Consider the following 24,036-nt stretch of genomic DNA (forward strand, 5'->3'; position numbering starts at 1 on the left):
ATTCTCCCCAACTGGTGTCAAATACCATTGGCTCGTCATGCGAAGCCTTGTGAAATTCTACCAGGAGCTGAAATGTTTGTATGGTGAGATATCAGTCCAGGAAATAATGAAATGTGTGGATATTTCATGATGCCTAGTTTTCCTTCCTTGTTAGGACACTATTATATGAATTTCTGTGTGATAAGCATCTCATTAAATATTAGAGGCAATTTTTCTCTTCAGAAAACTAGGCAAGGAATGGTGACTGCAGGCTCTAAACAATGGCAAGACAGCTTAAAAAAAGTGCTCAGTGTCAGTAAAGAGGCAACGTACTGATTATTGTGCTTGATGGCATATTGTGCTTTGACTTTCCGGAGATGTCAGTTTAATTGGACTGAACTAACCCGCTTCCTTATATGTAATGGAAAGAAGGTTCTAAGTGCTAAGGGATTATCACAGGCAGCTGAAAAATATGAGCTGGGAGATAGGAGGGAGGGGACGGGATATTGAGGCATTCTGCTGTCTTCAGCAGAAGCTTTATTGAAATTGGATGAATGATTCAAAAGTTATTAGAGGACAGAGCAATACGATGATTTTTATAAGGGCCTCTTTCCCTAGAGGAAACAAAAAAAAATAAAAATTAAAAAACCCACACTGGGCATTCTAATCCAGTTATTCCCTGCAACAAGTAAGTGGGTAGAGAAATGGCCAGTAAAATGATATAGAAAAACATAGATACTGTGCAATCAGATGTTATTATGGTAATTTTAGCTTCTGCTGGGAAAAAAACGGGATGCGACCGACAGTAACAGAGAGCCTTCTCCAAGATCAGCTAGTCAACGCTTGGGTCTGGAACTTAATATCCAGTTGGGTGGCCATCTTCACGTGATTATTTGGTCAGATATTCTGCCTCTGGAGAATGAGAATTCTACTTTCATGGTATTTCATGGTATTATTTTATTATTCATATTTGAGAAGTGGGGAATCACAATTGTACCTGATATTCTTCAAATTTCAGTGTTTGTTTTCAGTTTATTTGGCACTTCCCTCCTTCACAACCTGAGTGGTTTAAATACATGCGTGTTATAGATAAATAAAGCATTTTTTCTCAGTCATGGTCTACCTTGTTTCCTTGGTTGGCGTGGAATGAGTTGGTGGTCTGAATCCAGTTCCCAGGAGACTGGACGTCATATTAGCACATGAAAAAAATCCAGCACGTTTTGGTGCTAGTTGGAAACCGAAGGTTGGGGACCATGGTGTGGGGAAGCTTGCACTGCCACTGACTGGGCCGGCTCTACTCTAAAGTGGAGCAGTGTAAAGGGAATGTCGCACTGCCACTGCCTAGGGCTGTACCCACTCTGTGCATAAATGGAAGACTTCAGTTTCCAGTGTTGTCAAATCTGGCCCCTTTCATGAGCACTACATTTTCTGATTCACAAACTTTTCAGGTTTGACTCCGTGAGCCTCAGTTTTAGTGGGGTTAAGGTTTAAAGCAAGCTAGTCTTCCCATCACGTACAGTCTATGTTCACTACGATATCAGATATATTGCAAAATATTTAAGAGAAAGCAAAAACATTAAAAACTTATTGAAGAATCTAATCTCTCTCATTTTTCACACACATTACTATACACACACACAATTTGAAAGTTGTAACCTGAAGTTAAAGAACATAGTTTTTTAACGTGAGTACCCTGGGGATCCTGACGTTCAGTCATCTTGTCTATAAAAGTGCACAGATGAGCTGAGATCATTGCTTTCTCTTCCTGTCATGCATTGGATAACGAGAGAGAGAAAGACGTCTCTGCTCTGAGACTGGTAACAGCTGGTATACACTGAAGGGGTGAAGTATCCTGGCAGGGGTAAAGCATGCAAAGAGAGCAGACATCTTGAAAAAGGGGTCACCCTTTGTTTTATTGTTGGAATTAAACTAATCTCTGGTATTTTCATAACTAAAGTCAAGAAGGAAAACGTTAAGCACTGGTGAGGGTGTTTGTCTATGCAGTAACCCTCTGGATATTTCTCATAGCTGAAATGGAATGAATTGGCTGTTACTTTGCATGAAAGGGAGATGTTTGCAGCAAAGAGACACCATGTTTATGAAGATACCTTGAAAAGACTAGAGGATGGCACTCAAAGATGTAGATAGGAAAAAGCATCTTGATTTTAAGGCATTAGAGCAATCAGGAGTTGGGACCTTCTGCATAGTGAGGTAAACTTGCAGCACATTAGGATTTCATTATAAGAGAATATCTGAAAACATCAAGGAAAAAGAAGAAAGGTTAATGGATACAGTGATGCATTTCTGCACTGAGATACTGGAGGGGAAGGAATGGGTACGGGGATGCGTTAGAGAGATGAGATACAGGAGATGAGGTGAATGGATTCAGGGATGCGCTCCAGTGTGAGATACAGCAGGGGGTGAACGGATATGAAGTTATATTGCAGGGCTGAGATACAGGAGTTTTATTAATTGATATGCGATCTATTAAACCATTATCCTTCTATCATGTATCTGACCTTGTGTATTTATCATCGATGTCCACCATCAGCCTTCTGTGTTTTTTCTCTCTCTTCATCTCTTGGCATATGTGTCCGTGTTCATTCCGTTTTATAATTTATTCTCTATCGACACTATGTCCCTTTCTGACCCTGTGTATCTCTATGACCTTCAAAGTGGTATTAACAAATGTAATGCTGCATTACAATGGGGTAAAGAGATCCATTTAACTATGGGGTGCAGAGGTCCATTTAACTACTTAAGAGCAGAAGACTAATCCATTTATTCAGAAGTCAGTACCCCATGGGAAAAGCTTCTCAGGTGAATTTTCAAAGGAGTTATGCATGTAAATGTAACATACTATCATAGAAATTTTCAAAAGCCATTTACCCATGCTAAGTGCATTTAATACAGGTGAAACCTATGGACAATTCAATGTCATTCATTGTAGCAATTTTCAAAAGCCCACTTACATGAGCGAAGTGCATTTACATGTGCAAACACCCAGTTTTAAGTGTGCAAATCAGGCCCTCTTTGTAGAAATAAGGATGGCTTTAAAAGGGAGCAGTGACATGAAAGTCACGGAGGGCTGGTAGTGCTGTATTTTATTGCTGATAGACTATTTGCTGCTTTGAGTTGCCTCACTGACTCCCAGGCATTCTGCAGTTTACTAGAACTGTTTCACTCTGTCTCTTTATTTCTATCAACTCAAAAAAGATATATGCAGAATTAGAAAAAGAATGGTGACCAAAATGGTAAAGGAGATGGAAAGATTCCCCTATGAGAAAAGCTAAAGAGGTTAGGGCTGTTCAGTTTGGAGCAGAGGGGGAGCTATGATACAGATCTATAAAATAATGAGTGGAGTGGAAAGGGTAAAAGTGAATAGGTAGGAGACATTCAATGAACTTACTAACTGATATATTTAAGACAAATAGGAGAAAATATATATTTTTTTACTCAGCTCATAATTAAACTCTGAAATTCATTGCCAGAGGGTTTATGAAAGCTGTTAGGGTAGGGTAGTTGGGTTTATAAAAGGTTTAGATAAGTTCCTGGATGAAAAGTCCATAAACCATTATTAAGGTAGACTTGGGGAAATCATGGAATTTATCAAACTTTTGTGGTCCTGTCAGGTACTTGTGACCTGGACTGGCCACTGTTGGATATTAGGCTTGAGCCAGTATGGCAAGCCTTATGTTCTTATCTGTCTACTATCCATCCGTCTTTCTATCCATTGAGCCAAGTGTCTGACTATGATCTACTGTCCGCCTTACCTATTTATTATGCATCCACCTGTTTCTCTATGTATCCATCCATCTACCTATTCATCCGTCTCCTCAGATGTCTATTCATCTGTCTACCTATCATCTATCTATCCATTTATCTGTCCATCCATCTGTTTATCCATCATTGTCTGTCTGTCCATCGAGTCATCTATGTATCTAATTATCTCTCTGTACATCTGTTATTCTATTTATCTGTCCATTCATCTTCCCATCTATCTATCCATTACCTATTTTCCATCTCTATCAAGGTTATTCTGAATCTCTTTTTCAATTTTGTTTTTTTCAGTCTCTTTCTATTTAGTATTCCCATATTATATTTCTGTTTTTCTTTATCCACATAATTAAATCATATCTTTTTTTTTTTTTATTAGGTGTGTCTATATTTCCTTCAATGAAGAAGGTCTGCTCAGTAGAGATGTGGTTCATCTGTTGAGGAAGGAGAAGATTATCCTCCAGAAATGTTTATATTAGGTTGAGTCGTGACAGATGCAAAAGGTCATAGGTAACATGTTGGCCTGATAGGAACCATTTGACCCATTCAGTCTGTTCCTACTTACCTACACCATTCTAGCTAAGGATATCTTCCAGCTGTCAGACATATAAGACTCACAGGAATCATACAAGTCATTTCCTTAGCTGGGAAGTGCGTCTATGTCAGCCTGCTACTCATGCTGGTCAATCTGTCACCTCCTGCCACTCCTGGCCAACCTTGCCTATTTTGTTTCGAAACTTGATGCAGTGGTACTACAGCTCTGTGTAAGTTGATGTTGTCATCTCCCCTTTCTGTTTACCGGTTGCTGATGTTCACAGCTTCTGTTCAAACCACTTAACAAACCACTCCCTGTAAAGTTTTGTTTCATGTTAACTATCAATATGCTACCATCAATCACTCAGTTATTGTGTTTAATTTCACGTTTGCTCAGAAATGGAATAAAGTAGAAGATGGATAGGAAAAACAGCTCCGCTTTCAAAGAATTCATCCTTCTTGGATTTCCTGTTTCCCCAAACCTGCGAATCCTTCTCTTTCTACTGTTTCTTTTCAGCTACTTATTGACATTGACATCAAATATCATTATCATATTATTAATCCGGTTAAACGCCCAACTCCACAAGCCCATGTACTTCTTCCTCGGCCACCTCGCCTTCTTAGAGATGTGGTATGTCACAGTCATAGAACCCAAGATGTTGGCCAACTTCCTGACACAGGATAAAACTATTTCCTTTGTGGCGTGCATGACCCAGTTATATTTTTTTCTAGGCTTGGCCTGCACTGAATGTGTCCTGCTGGCTGTCATGGCCTTTGACCGCTATGTGGCCATTTGCAATCCTTTGCGCTATCCGGTCATTTTGACCAGCCGACTTTGTAAACAAGCAGCCATTGGGTCTTGGATCAGCGGCTTTACCATTGCTGTGTTTAAGGTGTATTTCATATCTGGGGTGGATGTGTGTCATTCCAATGTCATTAACCATTATTTTTGTGATGTTTCCCCTCTCTTAAATCTGTCCTGCTCAGATAAGGGAAAGGCAGAAATGGTGGACTTTATTTTTGCAGTGATAATAACAATTTTTCCTCTCATTTTTATACTGACATCATACATTTATATTATAAAGTCTGTGCTGAGAATCCCGACCACTACAGGGAGAAAAAAGGCCTTCTCCACCTGTGGCTCCCACCTCACTGTGGTCATTATATTCTTTGGCTCAACAATATTCATATATGCGAGGCCAAAGGCCATCTACTCATTTGACTCCAACAAGTTGGTGTCTCTGTCCTATACAACTGTCACTCCCCTGCTGAATCCCATCATTTACTGCTTCAGAAATAATGAGATGAAAGAGGTTTGGAGGAAAACCATGCATAGTGAAAGGAGACTGTAAAGGTGGGGTGAAGAGTGGCAGATACATGTCTCTAAATTGTTTAGTTTCTGTCTTTTTATTTTTCATCCCTTCTTCTCCTCCTCATCCTCTGTGGAGCTCTGCCCAATGTCTTTCCATCTGGATTTTCTTACAGAATAGGCACATACACACAAAAACGTTCCCTCAAGGAGGAGATCTGGAGACAGAGACGCAGATGAGATCATCCTAATGCTAGGCTCACATGAACTCCAATATCCAGGCTCCAACAGGAGGTTGCAAGGAAAATATTCCATTTTTGGGGAAGAAGGAACTTCAGTTGGTCACAACATAGTGCTTTTAATCACTCATCATCTGAATATTCCTTTATGCTGCAATATGTCTGCAGGTGTCCTTAAATTTCACCAGCCAACTGGGTTAGTGCTCTTTGCCGTGTGGTCTACAGAACACATGCTAATAATGTAAGGCTGCTGTGGACAGCAGTGGGTTTTCTTGCTGTGTTGTTGGATGGACTCAGACTGAGCACTGAGTTCTTTCAATAGCTATTTATTACTTATCATTCTGTAAATTACAAGACATAGGCAGCACTGTATGGATACGCAAAAATGTTAGCCCCTGTTATAATCCAGTCAAGACAAACTTGCAAGACAAATTCATGAATGGTAATAGCAATAACTTGTGGTTATTGGAATCTGACACAGTGCAGGTCACCTAGGGCAGAGGAGCCAGATGAGGGCATCAATCTACCCAGCTTGAATGCTCAGCTCTCTCATTTTCACAAGATGATTGTACACCAGAAAGATCATATCATTCTCTATTCTATCTGCATCCAGAACTGGGCATGACATTTCAAAGGAGGTTGTATCATTTTATATAGGGACTGTACCACCGCCTTATTTCTGTTGGGTGGCCTGTGGCGCACCACTGCAGATGCACATAAGGGACATTCCCCTTATATCCCTTTATTTTCCTTTTGAGGTACGGGCAAGAAAAGAAAAGGGAAGATCGTGTTTTCCCCTAAAGCGTCTATACCGTTAAGAGAGCCAATGGACTCCCATGCCCTTTGTCCTCAATCATCACTGCAGGTGACACTGAATATCTATTTGGAGGACACTTCTCTTAATTTTGAAGGGCACTCTTCACCATCTGTGCTTTCTGTTATACCCGGAAATCAAGTATTAACTCAAAATGGTTCCAGTTCTGGTCCCATGCGGGATACAACATCTCACCCCAGTGATCATCTTCATGCTTTAATGAAGGAACATGAAGGGGTACTTTCCGCTTCAGCTTCCTCCAAGTTGGGTGTTGCCTATTTGTCCGTTCATGATTCAGTCCCTCTTCTTCAGCCTTTTGGAGTTTGAGTTCAGAGTGACACAACATTTATTTATTTATATTCTTTTTTTATACCGAAGTATAGCTGAGTGCCATCACCCCGGTTTACAGAGTAACAACATTATACAATGAACATGTTATAAGAAATAACGCAGTACAGATAACAGAACTATATCATCTCGGCAAAAAGCAGAGTATAACATGTTATCAGGAGACAATTTAAGACTTGGTTATAAGATACTTATTAAAGGAAACTTGAGGTCTCTCATAGGGACATATGGAAGGTAGCATTTATTGCCAGAGGATGTGGTGAAAGCTATTAGTGTAGTTGTGTTTAAAAAAGGTTTGGACGAGTTCCTGGAGGAAAAGTCCATAAACAATTATTTAGGTGGATTTGCAGAAATTCACTGCTTATTCTTGGGATAAGCAGCTTGGAATCTCTCTACCCACCAGATCTCAGATTCGAACAATCGACACCAACCTTCAAAAAAAGACTCAAAACTTGGCTGTTCAACCAAGCATTCTCTTAACCCACTCATGTATATACAAGACATATGTATATAAATTTACTCCCCCTGTTCATTATTAGTTTTTATCCAAGTTAAATCACCCTGTTCTATGTAAGACATTATAAACGAGTCTTTATATTGTCATTATATTTGTTGAAATGTGAACCGAAGTGATTAGTAACTATGTTACCTGAACTGCTGTATATAAAACTGTCAAATAAAAATAAATAAATACCCTTGGGATCCTGCAGGTACTTGTGACCTGGATTGGCCACTGATAGAAACTGGATTCTGAGCTTGATGAACCCTTGGTCTGACCCAGTATGGCATGTTCTTATATTCTTATATTCTTACGTAACTAAGACTGCTGAATTCTATTAATTATGTTCTTTCTCCTCTGGTGTTTCCATAAAGCTAACAGAGATAGATTGTAGGATAGGGCAAACCGAATTTCAGGTGGCTGCACATTTGACTACGATTACAAATTTTCAATCCTCTATAACCTTAGGATTAAAGGATATCTTGGAATATTCATCCTTTGAGAATTCGCTGAGATTTAAAAACCTTAAAGGTGAATTTTAAAAGCCCGTCGTGCACCAAAATTAGGGGATTACGCAAAGAGGTTGGGATCATGTGCACCAACCGTCTTTAAAAAGCGCCCATATATGCGCGTAAATGCCGCAACGCGCACCTCTGAGAAGTTCCCAAAAAGGTATGGGGTGTGGACATGGTCTGGGTGTGGCATGGGGGGGGGGGGTATTTCAGGGCCTGGTCAAGGGATGCATGCGTACATACTTACCCACCCTGGCACACACTAAGGTCCTCTGCTGCATAATTTTACTTCTACTGTGGATGACGTATAAGTTATAAAATAAAAGGATCGAGCCATTTCGGAAGGGTTTAAAGGGTGTGGGATAACTGGGGGGGGGGGGGGGTGTAGGCTATCAAACCGGGGGGGAGAGGGGTTGGAGGACCTAGCTGTTAACTGGGTGAACTGGTGGATGAACTGGGAATGGTGTGGGCGCGCACCCCTTTTAAAATCCCAGCGCACATGCGTGCGCGCCCGGCCGGGCTGTTTTATAATTTGTGCACATATACCAGCACCAGTTATAAAGTAGCTGCGTCCCTGGGCACTGGCTGACATGCACGCACGAATGTGCGCCGGTTTGAAAGTTTCCGTCCCCGGTTTTTTTTTTTTTTTTTTATTATTTTCCAAAATCACATCTGCTTTCTGGTTTAGAACTTTAAAAAAAAATATGCTTCTGAGGTGTTACAATTTACTGAAGGTAAATCCACCACGCTGTCTAAACTGTATTTTATGCCAGATAAAAAAAATGATACCTAAATGTGACGCAAGTGGCTCAGATATGTTTGCTCCCATCTTCATTTTGAAACTGTGTGATATTTCCTTGGGAGCTTCTTTTTTCTTGTCCTTGCATACGTATGGTTAATTTTCAGCAGGACAGATATTTCGTTTTGGACCCGACACATTTGGAGACTTTATGGGTTGATAAATCTTGATTTCCTTTTGTTCAGATTTGGGTGGGCTCTCAGCAGGGCTGGTGCAAGGGTCTGTAGCGCTCCAGGAAGTCCAATGTAACACCGCCCTCCCCCTCCCCCTCTTACAGTTCTCACGCTATCTCTCTCTCTCTCAACCTGGTGAGTGCTCCGTAACTGCTCTCACCTCCATCAAATTTTTTGAAAATGCTGCCCTTGTGTGCCTCAGTGGTGTCCCACCCACTGACGCCGCTCTATGTTACTGCCCGGTCCTGCCTAACTGTTGCGCCGGCCCTGGCTCTCAGTGTGGCATTTGTGCGGATATTATTGTCTCTAACTGATGGGATTGTTTTCTTGCTTCTCCTCCTTATTGTGGACTTGATATGAATTCTTGTTTTCTTTTTCTTGTTTTGATATCCTTAAATGTCCTATATATCCTGGTCATGTCATGTAAATGATTAAAACGTAATAAAGTTAATACTACACTGAAAAAAAAAAGAGAAAGAAATGAATAGCTGAAAAATCCCCATTACAGACCTGATGTTTATAAGGCTACCCCTGACCCTAACCCCCCCCCCCCCCGGTGAGATGAGGCCCCTTGAAGACTAGAGATTCTTCTTTAGGACTTGCCCTCTCCACCACTCCATGGCCAGCAGGAGTGGCTGCAACAGCAGAAGCCATTTTTTCTCTGGCCCTCATGGCACAGCTGAGCATTCAAGGAGTCCCATTGCCCAAGAAACTTATACTTGATTATCCTGTGCCACAGACCTTCATGTGGGTCTGTCTTTAAGTTGCTATAATTTCAAGATGAAATATATATAAATATATATATATATATATAAAGTTTGAAACTGAGTCAGTTATCAGGAAAAAACAAAGATTCAAGTCTTCCTCCTCTGTCTTTGTTTCTGAATTTTTTTCAGTCCTGAGGAGAAAAGAGGATTAATTAAAAATGTTGAGCGCTCCCCATGCTTAGCTGCTCACATTGATGGAAAGCAATCAAGGAATGCTGCCCTGCCGTTTATTAATGGAAATCCCTGAAGTAAGAAACACAATTGTACTTAAAGTTAAACACCTGAAGGGAGGCCTCAGAGGCTTCTATAATTGCAAGATATGGCTATTATTAACATACTAATATAGAAATGACGGCACAAAAGGACTTAAATGGCCCATCCAGTCTGCCCAGCAAGCTTCTTATGGTATTATCTGCCGTGCCGTGCAGGTTTCCCCCCATATTTCTCTTAAGTTTAGCAAGTGCCACTCCGTGCAGTTATCCCCAAGCCTTATGATAACCCATAAAAAAATGTACTGCTAGCAACATGTTTACTGGGTGACGAGCCTTCTTGAAAATTCAGACAGTGCTGCTTGATGTGCTCTGCTTATGGACTTGGCCATAGAAACAGTCCTGTGTTTTTTTTTCCCTTCTGTCTGCTCATCAGTTCCCCAGATTGTAAAAGTTGGGACCCTCGTTGGTTGTTGTCTGAATCCATATTTCCTTTTTCCCATTGCTGTTGAAGCATAAAGCAAAGTTGGAGTTGCATCAAAAGTATCAAGGCTTATTGGTTAAGGCTAGTAACTGCCACACCAGCAAATCACCCCCATGCTTATCTGTTCTCCAGACTGCAAATGTCAGGAACCTAGTTGGTTGCTGTCTGAATCCATTTCCCCATTTCCCCCTGCCATTGAACCATTTTAAAATACTTTGCACAGACAAATATCTACTCACTTTACATTTGAAAATTGTTGACTAAAAGTTTGAAGAAGGAAGGATGATGAGTGGAGAGCCTCAGGGATCTGGCCTGCAGCCAATTCAGTTCAATGCCTTCATGAGCAATATTCTGGAATAGTTAGTAGGAAAAATGTGTAGTTGACACTATGATCTGCAATGGGGTGGACACCGCTAAGCGAGTAGGCAGGGGGTGAACTAGGAAACCTTGAGGAGTGATTGAGTACTTGGTTGCTAAGTTGCAATGCAATGAAAGCTCAGAATCATGCGTTTGGGTGCTTCAGAAATCCAAGGGAATGGTACAAGAAGGAAAGGAGATACCAAAGATCACTAGGTAGGAAAAAGATCATGGGGGTGAACACTACTGATGATCTCAAGGCAGCAAAACAGTGATAAAGAGGTGGCCAGAATCAGAGGAATGATAGGTCGCATAAGGAAATGCATATCTAGTAGAACAGAGGAGATGATAATGCTGCTTTTCAGGTCAGTGGTGAGACCTCAACTAGAATATTTTGTCTAGTTCTAGAGTTTGTACCTCTGAAAGGACATAAACGAAGGGGACATGGTCCATCCAGAAAAGGGCAACCAAAATGGTGAAACTTCTGAACCAAAAGCCACAGGATTTGAGTCTTAAGGACCTAAACATGTATTCCATAAAGACGAGAGATGAGGGCATACAACGGGGGCATTTGAATAACTTGAAAGCATACATAATTCATAAGAAGCAAACATTTTTCATGGAAGGTCTACAGAGGGCCCAAGAGGGGTAAACTCAGGAGTAAGAACAGAAAATGTTTCTTTACTGAAAGAGGTTTGGAATGGCCTTCTGGGAGAGATGGATGAGGCGAGAACAGAAGCGCACCCCCCCCCCCCAATATATAATTTTAAAATGTCCTAAACCGATAAAATATTTCAAAACAGCAGACAATTCAAATAACACCAAGTAATTAAATCTAATAAGGATTTTTAAAATCCCCATACTCTCCATACCTGTCACCCTGAGATTGTCGTGAACTGGGATACACACACACAAACACAGACACAAACAAAATATACTCTCTCTGTCTCACACACACATACACCCTTGGTGAGAAACAGAGAGAGCTTGAGTGTATGTGTGTGTGAAAGAGATAGACACACGTTTCCTCCATCTCTCTTTCTCTTGCACACATATACGCTTCCTCTTTATCTCTCACACACAATTCCTCTAACTCCCACACATAGACACACACACACACACACACGCACACACATGCTTCCTCTCTCTCGTCCCCACCCTCACTCCTGCACACAGGTAACCTCTCACACATATACACCCACAGGCACACACACATATCTGCACACCCTCATACACTGACATTACTCTCACAGGGCCAGTCTCCCCATTCTTTGACTGCTGGCGGCAATGGCACCCTTCCCCCTGTTGCCACCCAGGGTGGACTGCCCCCCCTCGATCCCCCCTTAGCACGCCTCTGGGCAAGAATACTAACAGAATTCATGAAACCATGGAAATTAGGACGGAGAATCCCTAGGTGTGAAAAAATGAAGAAAAAGCCAGGGATCAAATAGGATCTACGGCCTGAAGCAGGACAGACTTGATGGGCCTCAGAATCCTTATTTCTTAACTCCTTCTATGGTTTGTAAGTTGAAGTCCTCAGGTCTCACCAGAAAGCCCTTTGGAACTTTCGAAAATGATTCAAGTGTCTGAAAAGGTCCTGGAAAAATAATAAATAAAAAACAAGATCATTACAACTTCCTGCTAATCACCAGGGACCAGAGCGATTGCTCCAGCCATAGAATAACAGCAGGTTTATAGTGCAGAGGAGAGGTGTCTTTACAGCAGAAGGAAGGTGATAAGGAGATAAGGTCTTGAGCACAATTTTTTTCCCCCCAGTCGCATCAGATGTGAGTTGTTTGGTCACAGTCATTTTAAAGCTGACCTTGAAAATACAGGAAAGGCAAAAGTGTGTTTATATGACATAAAAATTTCATGTTGGATCCTTGAAGTTATCTTCCACCGTAGATGCAAGAATGTAACCGTTATGACAATGGCAAGGCCAGGTTTTGGATGAGTTGGACATAGACAGGTTAAGGTGATACAGCGAGGATGACAGGACTTGAAGATGCAGACAGGTAAATGTGAATTGGATGCAAGGAAGATTTACTCTTATTAGTGCAGCAGTAGAGCAACCCAATGACGTGAGTCTGCAGAACACGTGTTTTTTTTTTTTTAAGACTTAAGCGGAATCCAAGGATTATTTATTTATTTATTTATTTTAGATTCTTATATACCGACATTCCTGTATGTCATACAGATCATACCGGTTTACAATGCAACAGAACAATCGTGTGGTAGCGATACATTGAACATTAGAACATATGAATGAAAAAACGTTAACAGCTTGATCACAAACAATAATAATGCAATTTATTGCAACACTGAGATATTTAAGGAGCATTAGTGAAAACACAATGCATTACAACATGGAGATACAGAAGGGGTATGAAAGGATATGGGGGTGCATTATGGCACTGAGGGAATAAATAGATACTGCAATGTGTCACACAATTAAAATATAGTATAAACGGATATGTGGCTATATGTAATCTGTATTGAGGAATAATCTGATGTATTGCAGCTGAGCAGCTGTTGAGTTAATGGATACAAAGATATATTACAGCACTGAGATGCAGGAAGAGTTTAAATCCATTCAATAATGTATTACAAGGTGGAGATGCAGAAAGTGTATTAGTGATACACAGTGATCACTGCAGAGATATTAATAAATACGGCAATATATTTCAGGATTAAGATATAGAAGGGTTTGAGATGATGCAGGGTGTATGATAGGGCTGAAATACAAGAGGGTTGCATGGATATGGGATGTGCATATTTCCCTATACATGTACTTTCTGCCATATTAAAATAGCTCTTCTCAGAGGCAGCGTATTTACAAAAGGAGAGAAAACTATAGATGTATATTGAATTTTTAATATACATCCATAGAATTTTTTGCATGTAAATCCAACCATAAAAATAGCTGGGGTAATTGCACAAGGGAAGTTTTGTAGTTACGTAACTTTTGACTTATTTTCGTGGACTCGTGTATCCCACTGCTGAAATGGCTTACTAAAAATGTACCCCAAAGTAACTCACCCCCACAATCACATGCAGAGTCACGGAGTAGAAATGAAGCGCAGAGAGATGAAGGGTTTGATATTCAAAAGATTTACCCAGCTAAAACTAGGTTTAACTGAGTATATCTAACTGGTAAAGTATCTGGTCACTCGAAGGGGCTGAATCTGTGGGGGTAAAACTTAGATGCACAAACTTAGCTCTGCAAAAAAAAAGAGAGGGTGTTCCTGGGCAGATTTCTTGAATTTAGCTGGGTATCACACTATTCAGTGTTAATGAGCTAAATCTACACACGCAATTTTGGTTGTGCAAATGGCTGTCTTAAACCTACCCACTCAAATTTTGAGTGGATAGATTTATTCAAATATTTGGCCTCAAAATTGGCAGGGTATATGTGAATGTATGTTCAGCTAAAGAAACTGGGCCAATTTACATTGTTATCTTTACCTACTCAGTGGGCTTTGAATATTGTCTCCAAAGTGACTTATCCAGGGTCATACACAGAAAGTCAGTGACAGAGCCAGAGATTAGAACTGAGGTACAGAAAGATTAAGGTGATCTTTGTGGTCACACCAAGACTCAGTGGCAGATCTTCCTGTCTTACAGCTGAATGCACTCTCACTTAAGCACACTAATTGCTTCCTTACCACACTGTAATTTTGTAGGATGTAATTCTTTTTTTTCATTATTTATTTAGATCATCACTTGCAACTAGAAGGTTGCTTGGCTTTACAGCAGAAGGTGTGATCCCATATCACTGATTTAATTTTGGGACCCTGCAAACCCTAAGTCTCTGAACCATGGAGAACACAAATCAGACCAAGGTGACTAGCTTCATTCTCTTGGGGTTCCCAACTATCCGTGAGCTTCAGATTTTCTTCTTCCTGCTCTTCCTTATTGGTTACCTGCTGACAGTCTTGGAAAATATTATTATCATTGTGATCATCAAGGTGAACCACCAACTCCACAAACCCATGAACTTCTTTTTGGGGAACTTATCCTTCTTGGAAATGTGGTATATGACGGTCACGGTCCCCAAGCTTCTAGCCATCTTCCTGTCAGACAAGGAAAGCATTTCCATCAATGCCTGCATGACACAGCTTTACTTCTTCATTGCCTTGGTCTGCACAGAGTGCGTCCTGCTAGCTGTCATGGCCTTTGACCGCTATGTCGCCATTTGCAATCCTCTACGATATAACACTGTCATGAGCCACCAACTCTGTCTTCAGCTGGCTGCCAGTTCATGGATCAGTGGCTTCCTGATCTCCTTGATCAAGGTCTACTTCTTTTCAAGATTGGCCTTCTGTCAAGAAAACATCATCAACCACTTCTACTGTGACATCTCACCACTGTTGAACTTGGCTTGCAGTGATAGGACCCTAGCAGAGCTGGTGGACTTTGTCTTGGCACTCATCATCCTGTTGATCCCTCTCTTCGCTACCATCTAATCCTACGTGTGCATAATGGTTACTATCTTAAAAATCCCAACTGCTAAGGGTCGCCTGAAGGCTTTCTCCACCTGTGCTTCATACCTTACTGTGGTGACCATGTTCTTCTCAGCCACGATCTTCATGTATGCAAGACCCAGGAGGATAAACTCTTTCAATTCCAATAAGGTGGTCTCTGTTATTTATACAATCATAACACCATTTTTAAATCCTATAATTTATTGCCTGAGAAATCAGGAGGTGAAAGAGGCCTTGAAGAGACTGCTGGCAAAGGTCAGTGACTTTCCACAGAAGGACAATTGTACTCAATAAATTCTCCCCAACTGGTGTCAAATACCATTGGCTCGTCATGCGAAGCCTTGTGAAATTCTACCAGGAGCTGAAATGTTTGTATGGTGAGATATCAGTCCAGGAAATAATGAAATGTGTGGATATTTCATGATGCCTAGTTTTCCTTCCTTGTTAGGACACTATTATATGAATTTCTGTGTGATAAGCATCTCATTAAATATTAGAGGCAATTTTTCTCTTCAGAAAACTAGGCAAGGAATGGTGACCGCAGGCTCTAAACAATGGCAAGACAGCTTAAAAAAAGTGCTCAGTGTCAGTAAAGAGGCAACGTACTGATTATTGTGCTTGATGGCATATTGTGCTTTGACTTTCCGGAGATGTCAGTTTAATTGGACTGAACTAACCCGCTTCCTTATATGTAATGGAAAGAAGGTTCTAAGTGCTAAGGGATTATCACAGGCAGCTGAAAAATATGAGCTGGGAGATAGGAGAGAGGGGACGGGATATTGAGGCATTCTGCTGTCTTCAGCAGAAGCTTTATTGAAATTGGATGAATGATTCAAAAGTTATTAGAGGACAGAGCAATACGATGATTTTTATAAGGGCCTCTTTCCCTAGAGGAAACAAAAAAAAATAAAAATTAAAAAACCCACACTGGGTATTCTAATCCAGTTATTCCCTGCAACAAGTAAGTGGGTAGAGAAATGGCCAGTAAAATGATATAGAAAAACATAGATACTGTGCAATCAGATGTTATTATGGTAATTTTAGCTTCTGCTGGGAAAAAAACGGGATGCGACCGACAGTAACAGAGAGCCTTCTCCAAGATCAGCTAGTCAACGCTTGGGTCTGGAACTTAATATCCAGTTGGGTGGCCATCTTCACGTGATTATTTGGTCAGATATTCTGCCTCTGGAGAATGAGAATTCTACTTTCATGGTATTTCATGGTATTATTTTATTATTCATATTTGAGAAGTGGGGAATCACAATTGTACCTGATATTCTTCAAATTTCAGTGTTTGTTTTCAGTTTATTTGGCACTTCCCTCCTTCACAACCTGAGTGGTTTAAATACATGCGTGTTATAGATAAATAAAGCATTTTTTCTCAGTCATGGTCTACCTTGTTTCCTTGGTTGGCGTGGAATGAGTTGGTGGTCTGAATCCAGTTCCCAGGAGACTGGACGTCATATTAGCACATGAAAAAAATCCAGCACGTTTTGGTGCTAGTTGGAAACCGAAGGTTGGGGACCATGGTGTGGGGAAGCTTGCACTGCCACTGACTGGGCCGGCTCTACTCTAAAGTGGAGCAGTGTAAAGGGAATGTCGCACTGCCACTGCCTAGGGCTGTACCCACTCTGTGCATAAATGGAAGACTTCAGTTTCCAGTGTTGTCAAATCTGGCCCCTTTCATGAGCACTACATTTTCTGATTCACAAACTTTTCAGGTTTGACTCCGTGAGCCTCAGTTTTAGTGGGGTTAAGGTTTAAAGCAAGCTAGTCTTCCCATCACGTACAGTCTATGTTCACTACGATATCAGATATATTGCAAAATATTTAAGAGAAAGCAAAACATTAAAAACTTATTGAAGAATCTAATCTCTCTCATTTTTCACACACATTACTATACACACACACAATTTGAAAGTTGTAACCTGAAGTTAAAGAACATAGTTTTTTAACGTGAGTACCCTGGGGATCCTGACGTTCAGTCATCTTGTCTATAAAAGTGCACAGATGAGCTGAGATCATTGCTTTCTCTTCCTGTCATGCATTGGATAACGAGAGAGAGAAAGACGTCTCTGCTCTGAGACTGGTAACAGCTGGTATACACTGAAGGGGTGAAGTATCCTGGCAGGGGTAAAGCATGCAAAGAGAGCAGACATCTTGGAAAAGGGGTCGCCCTTTGTTTTATTGTTGGAATTAAACTAATCTCTGGTATTTTCATAACTAAAGTCAAGAAGGAAAACGTTAAGCACTGGTGAGGGTGTTTGTCTATGCAGTAACCCTCTGGATATTTCTCATAGCTGAAATGGAATGAATTGGCTGTTACTTTGCATGAAAGGGAGATGTTTGCAGCAAAGAGACACCATGTTTATGAAGATACCTTGAAAAGACTAGAGGATGGCACTCAAAGATGTAGATAGGAAAAAGCATCGTGATTTTAAGGCATTAGAGCAAACAGGAGTTGGGACCTTCTGCATAGTGAGGTAAACTTGCAGCACATTAGGATTTCATTATAAGAGAATATCTGAAAACATCAAGGAAAAAGAAGAAAGGTTAATGGATACAGTGATGCATTTCTGCACTGAGATACTGGAGGGGAAGGAATGGGTACGGGGATGCGTTAGAGAGATGAGATACAGGAGATGAGGTGAATGGATTCAGGGATGCGCTCCAGTGTGAGATACAGCAGGGGGTGAACGGATATGAAGTTATATTGCAGGGCTGAGATACAGGAGTTTTATTAATTGATATGCGATCTATTAAACCATTATCCTTCTATCATTTATCTGACCTTGTGTATTTATCATCGATGTCCACCATCAGCCTTCTGTGTTTTTTCTCTCTCTTCATCTCTTGGCATATGTGTCCGTGTTCATTCCGTTTTATAATTTATTCTCCATCGACACTATGTCCCTTTCTGACCCTGTGTATCTCTATGACCTTCAAAGTGGTATTAACAAATGTAATGCTGCATTACAATGGGGTAAAGAGATCCATTTAACTATGGGGTGCAGAGGTCCATTTAACTACTTAAGAGCAGAAGACTAATCCATTTATTCAGAAGTCAGTACCCCATGGGAAAAGCTTCTCAGGTGAATTTTCAAAGGAGTTATGCATGTAATGTAACATACTATCATAGAAATTTTCAAAAGCCATTTACCCATGCTAAGTGCATTTAATACAGGTGAAACCTATGGACAATTCAATGTCATTCATTGTAGCAATTTTCAAAAGCCCACTTACATGAGCGAAGTGCATTTACATGTGCAAACGCCCAGTTTTAAGTGTGCAAATCAGGCCCTCTTTGTAGAAATAAGGATGGCTTTAAAAGGGAGCAGTGACATGAAAGTCACGGAGGGCTGGTAGTGCTGTATTTTATTGCTGATAGACTATTTGCTGCTTTGAGTTGCCTCACTGACTCCCAGGCATTCTGCAGTTTACTAGAACTGTTTCACTCTGTCTCTTTATTTCTATCAACTCAAAAAAGATATATGCAGAATTAGAAAAAGAATGGTGACCAAAATGGTAAAGGAGATGGAAAGATTCCCCTATGAGAAAAGCTAAAGAGGTTAGGGCTGTTCAGTTTGGAGCAGAGGGGGAGCTATGATACAGATCTATAAAATAATGAGTGGAGTGGAAAGGGTAAAAGTGAATAGGTAGGAGACATTCAATGAACTTACTAACTGATATATTTAAGACAAATAGGAGAAAATATATATTTTTTTACTCAGCTCATAATTAAACTCTGAAATTCATTGCCAGAGGGTTTATGAAAGCTGTTAGGGTAGGGTAGTTGGGTTTATAAAAGGTTTAGATAAGTTCCTGGATGAAAAGTCCATAAACCATTATTAAGGTAGACTTGGGGAAATCATGGAATTTATCAAACTTTTGTGGTCCTGTCAGGTACTTGTGACCTGGACTGGCCACTGTTGGATATTAGGCTTGAGCCAGTATGGCAAGCCTTATGTTCTTATCTGTCTACTATCCATCCGTCTTTCTATCCATTGAGCCAAGTGTCTGACTATGATCTACTGTCCGCCTTACCTATTTATTATGCATCCACCTGTTTCTCTATGTATCCATCCATCTACCTATTCATCCGTCTCCTCAGATGTCTATTCATCTGTCTACCTATCATCTATCTATCCATTTATCTGTCCATCCATCTGTTTATCCATCATTGTCTGTCTGTCCATCGAGTCATCTATGTATCTAATTATCTCTCTGTACATCTGTTATTCTATTTATCTGTCCATTCATCTTCCCATCTATCTATCCATTACCTATTTTCCATCTCTATCAAGGTTATTCTGAATCTCTTTTTCAATTTTGTTTTTTTCAGTCTCTTTCTATTTAGTATTCCCATATTATATTTCTGTTTTTCTTTATCCACATAATTAAATCATATCTTTTTTTTTTTTTATTAGGTGTGTCTATATTTCCTTCAATGAAGAAGGTCTGCTCAGTAGAGATGTGGTTCATCTGTTGAGGAAGGAGAAGATTATCCTCCAGAAACGTTTATATTAGGTTGAGTCGTGACAGATGCAAAAGGTCATAGGTAACATGTTGGCCTGATAGGAACCATTTGACCCATTCAGTCTGTTCCTACTTACCTACACCATTCTAGCTAAGGATATCTTCCAGCTGTCAGACATATAAGACTCACAGGAATCATACAAGTCATTTCCTTAGCTGGGAAGTGCGTCTATGTCAGCCTGCTACTCATGCTGGTCAATCTGTCACCTCCTGCCACTCCTGGCCAACCTTGCCTATTTTGTTTCGAACTTGATGCAGTGGTACTACAGCTCTGTGTAAGTTGATGTTGTCATCTCCCCTTTCTGTTTACCGGTTGCTGATGTTCACAGCTTCTGTTCAAACCACTTAACAAACCACTCCCTGTAAAGTTTTGTTTCATGTTAACTATCAATATGCTACCATCAATCACTCAGTTATTGTGTTTAATTTCACGTTTGCTCAGAAATGGAATAAAGTAGAAGATGGATAGGAAAAACAGCTCCGCTTTCAAAGAATTCATCCTTCTTGGATTTCCTGTTTCCCCAAACCTGCGAATCCTTCTCTTTCTACTGTTTCTTTTCAGCTACTTATTGACATTGACATCAAATATCATTATCATATTATTAATCCGGTTAAACGCCCAACTCCACAAGCCCATGTACTTCTTCCTCGGCCACCTCGCCTTCTTAGAGATGTGGTATGTCACAGTCATAGAACCCAAGATGTTGGCCAACTTCCTGACACAGGATAAAACTATTTCCTTTGTGGCGTGCATGACCCAGTTATATTTTTTTCTAGGCTTGGCCTGCACTGAATGTGTCCTGCTGGCTGTCATGGCCTTTGACCGCTATGTGGCCATTTGCAATCCTTTGCGCTATCCGGTCATTTTGACCAGCCGACTTTGTAAACAAGCAGCCATTGGGTCTTGGATCAGCGGCTTCACCATTGCTGTGTTTAAGGTGTATTTCATATCTGGGGTGGATGTGTGTCATTCCAATGTCATTAACCATTATTTTTGTGATGTTTCCCCTCTCTTAAATCTGTCCTGCTCAGATAAGGGAAAGGCAGAAATGGTGGACTTTATTTTTGCAGTGATAATAACAATTTTTCCTCTCATTTTTATACTGACATCATACATTTATATTATAAAGTCTGTGCTGAGAATCCCGACCACTACAGGGAGAAAAAAGGCCTTCTCCACCTGTGGCTCCCACCTCACTGTGGTCATTATATTCTTTGGCTCAACAATATTCATATATGCGAGGCCAAAGGCCATCTACTCATTTGACTCCAACAAGTTGGTGTCTCTGTCCTATACAACTGTCACTCCCCTGCTGAATCCCATCATTTACTGCTTCAGAAATAATGAAATGAAAGAGGTTTGGAGGAAAACCATGCATAGTGAAAGGAGACTGTAAAGGTGGGGTGAAGAGTGGCAGATACATGTCTCTAAATTGTTTAGTTTCTGTCTTTTTATTTTTCATCCCTTCTTCTCCTCCTCATCCTCTGTGGAGCTCTGCCCAATGTCTTTCCATCTGGATTTTCTTACAGAATAGGCACATACACACAAAAACGTTTCCTCAAGGAGGAGATCTGGAGACAGAGACGCAGATGAGATCATCCTAATGCTAGGCTCACATGAACTCCAATATCCAGGCTCCAACAGGAGGTTGCAAGGAAAATATTCCATTTTTGGGGAAGAAGGAACTTCAGTTGGTCACAACATAGTGCTTTTAATCACTCATCATCTGAATATTCCTTTATGCTGCAATATGTCTGCAGGTGTCCTTAAATTTCACCAGCCAACTGGGTTAGTGCTCTTTGCCGTGTGGTCTACAGAACACATGCTAATAATGTAAGGCTGCTGTGGACAGCAGTGGGTTTTCTTGCTGTGTTGTTGGATGGACTCAGACTGAGCACTGAGTTCTTTCAATAGCTATTTATTACTTATCATTCTGTAAATTACAAGACATAGGCAGCACTGTATGGATACGCAAAAATGTTAGCCCCTGTTATAATCCAGTCAAGACAAACTTGCAAGACAAATTCATGAATGGTAATAGCAATAACTTGTGGTTATTGGAATCTGACACAGTGCAGGTCACCTAGGACAGAGGAGCCAGATGAGGGCATCAATCTACCCAGCTTGAATGCTCAGCTCTCTCATTTTCACAAGATGATTGTACACCAGAAAGATCATATCATTCTCTATTCTATCTGCATCCAGAACTGGGCATGACATTTCAAAGGAGGTTGTATCATTTTATATAGGGACTGTACCACCGCCTTATTTCTGTTGGGTGGCCTGTGGCGCACCACTGCAGATGCACATAAGGGACATTCCCCTTATATCCCTTTATTTTCCTTTTGAGGTACGGGCAAGAAAAGAAAAGGGAAGATCGTGTTTTCCCCTAAAGCGTCTATACCGTTAAGAGAGCCAATGGACTCCCATGCCCTTTGTCCTCAATCATCACTGCAGGTGACACTGAATATCTATTTGGAGGACACTTCTCTTAATTTTGAAGGGCACTCTTCACCATCTGTGCTTTCTGTTATACCCGGAAATCAAGTATTAACTCAAAATGGTTCCAGTTCTGGTCCCATGCGGGATACAACATCTCACCCCAGTGATCATCTTCATGCTTTAATGAAGGAACATGAAGGGGTACTTTCCGCTTCAGCTTCCTCCAAGTTGGGTGTTGCCTATTTGTCCGTTCATGATTCAGTCCCTCTTCTTCAGCCTTTTGGAGTTTGAGTTCAGAGTGACACAACATTTATTTATTTATATTCTTTTTTTATACCGAAGTATAGCTGAGTGCCATCACCCCGGTTTACAGAGTAACAACATTATACAATGAACATGTTATAAGAAATAACGCAGTACAGATAACAGAACTATATCATCTCAGCAAAAAGCAGAGTATAACATGTTATCAGGAGACAATTTAAGACTTGGTTATAAGATACTTATTAAAGGAAACTTGAGGTCTCTCATAGGGACATATGGAAGGTAGCATTTATTGCCAGAGGATGTGGTGAAAGCTATTAGTGTAGTTGTGTTTAAAAAAGGTTTGGACGAGTTCCTGGAGGAAAAGTCCATAAACAATTATTTAGGTGGATTTGCAGAAATTCACTGCTTATTCTTGGGATAAGCAGCTTGGAATCTCTCTACCCACCAGATCTCAGATTCGAACAATCGACACCAACCTTCAAAAAAAGACTCAAAACTTGGCTGTTCAACCAAGCATTCTCTTAACCCACTCATGTATATACAAGACATATGTATATAAATTTACTCCCCCTGTTCATTATTAGTTTTTATCCAAGTTAAATCACCCTGTTCTATGTAAGACATTATAAACGAGTCTTTATATTGTCATTATATTTGTTGAAATGTGAACCGAAGTGATTAGTAACTATGTTACCTGAACTGCTGTATATAAAACTGTCAAATAAAAATAAATAAATACCCTTGGGATCCTGCAGGTACTTGTGACCTGGATTGGCCACTGATAGAAACTGGATTCTGAGCTTGATGAACCCTTGGTCTGACCCAGTATGGCATGTTCTTATATTCTTATATTCTTACGTAACTAAGACTGCTGAATTCTATTAATTATGTTCTTTCTCCTCTGGTGTTTCCATAAAGCTAACAGAGATAGATTGTAGGATAGGGCAAACCGAATTTCAGGTGGCTGCACATTTGACTACGATTACAAATTTTCAATCCTCTATAACCTTAGGATTAAAGGATATCTTGGAATATTCATCCTTTGAGAATTCGCTGAGATTTAAAAACCTTAAAGGTGAATTTTAAAAGCCCGTCGTGCACCAAAATTAGGGGATTACGCAAAGAGGTTGGGATCATGTGCGCCAACCGTCTTTAAAAAGCGCCCATATATGCGCGTAAATGCCGCAACGCGCACCTCTGAGAAGTTCCCAAAAAGGTATGAGGTGTGGACATGGTCTGGGTGTGGCATGGGGGGGGGGGGGGTATTTCGGGGCCTGGTCAAGGGATGCATGCGTACATACTTACCCACCCTGGCACGCACTAAGGTCCTCTGCTGCATAATTTTACTTCTACTGTGGATGACGTATAAGTTATAAAATAAAAGGATCGAGCCATTTCGGAAGGGTTTAAAGGGTGTGGGATAACTGGGGGGGGGGGGGGTGTAGGCTATCAAACCGGGGGGGGAGAGGGGTTGGAGGACCTAGCTGTTAACTGGGTGAACTGGTG

General features: G+C 40.6%; 2 protein-coding genes and 1 pseudogene across 2 annotated transcripts; all 3 read left to right on the top strand.

The window, feature by feature from the left end:
• Positions 1–4,706: 4,706 nt before the first annotated feature.
• LOC115077220 (olfactory receptor 6Y1-like) lies at positions 4,707–5,642 on the top strand. Its single transcript, XM_029579506.1, has one exon. The coding sequence runs from the start codon at positions 4,707–4,709 to the stop codon at positions 5,640–5,642; it is 936 nt and encodes a 311-aa protein (XP_029435366.1).
• An 8,976-nt stretch (positions 5,643–14,618) lies between these two features.
• Positions 14,619–15,578, top strand: LOC115077221 (annotated as a pseudogene).
• Positions 15,579–20,281: 4,703 nt separating this feature from the next.
• Positions 20,282–21,217, top strand: LOC115077222 (olfactory receptor 6Y1-like). Its single transcript, XM_029579508.1, has one exon. It carries the CDS (start codon positions 20,282–20,284, stop codon positions 21,215–21,217), a length of 936 nt encoding a protein of 311 aa, XP_029435368.1.
• The last annotated feature ends 2,819 nt before the right edge of the window (positions 21,218–24,036 follow it).

This window comes from Rhinatrema bivittatum, chromosome 16 (genome assembly GCF_901001135.1).
Source record: "Rhinatrema bivittatum chromosome 16, aRhiBiv1.1, whole genome shotgun sequence".
Classification (NCBI taxonomy): domain Eukaryota; kingdom Metazoa; phylum Chordata; class Amphibia; order Gymnophiona; family Rhinatrematidae; genus Rhinatrema; species Rhinatrema bivittatum.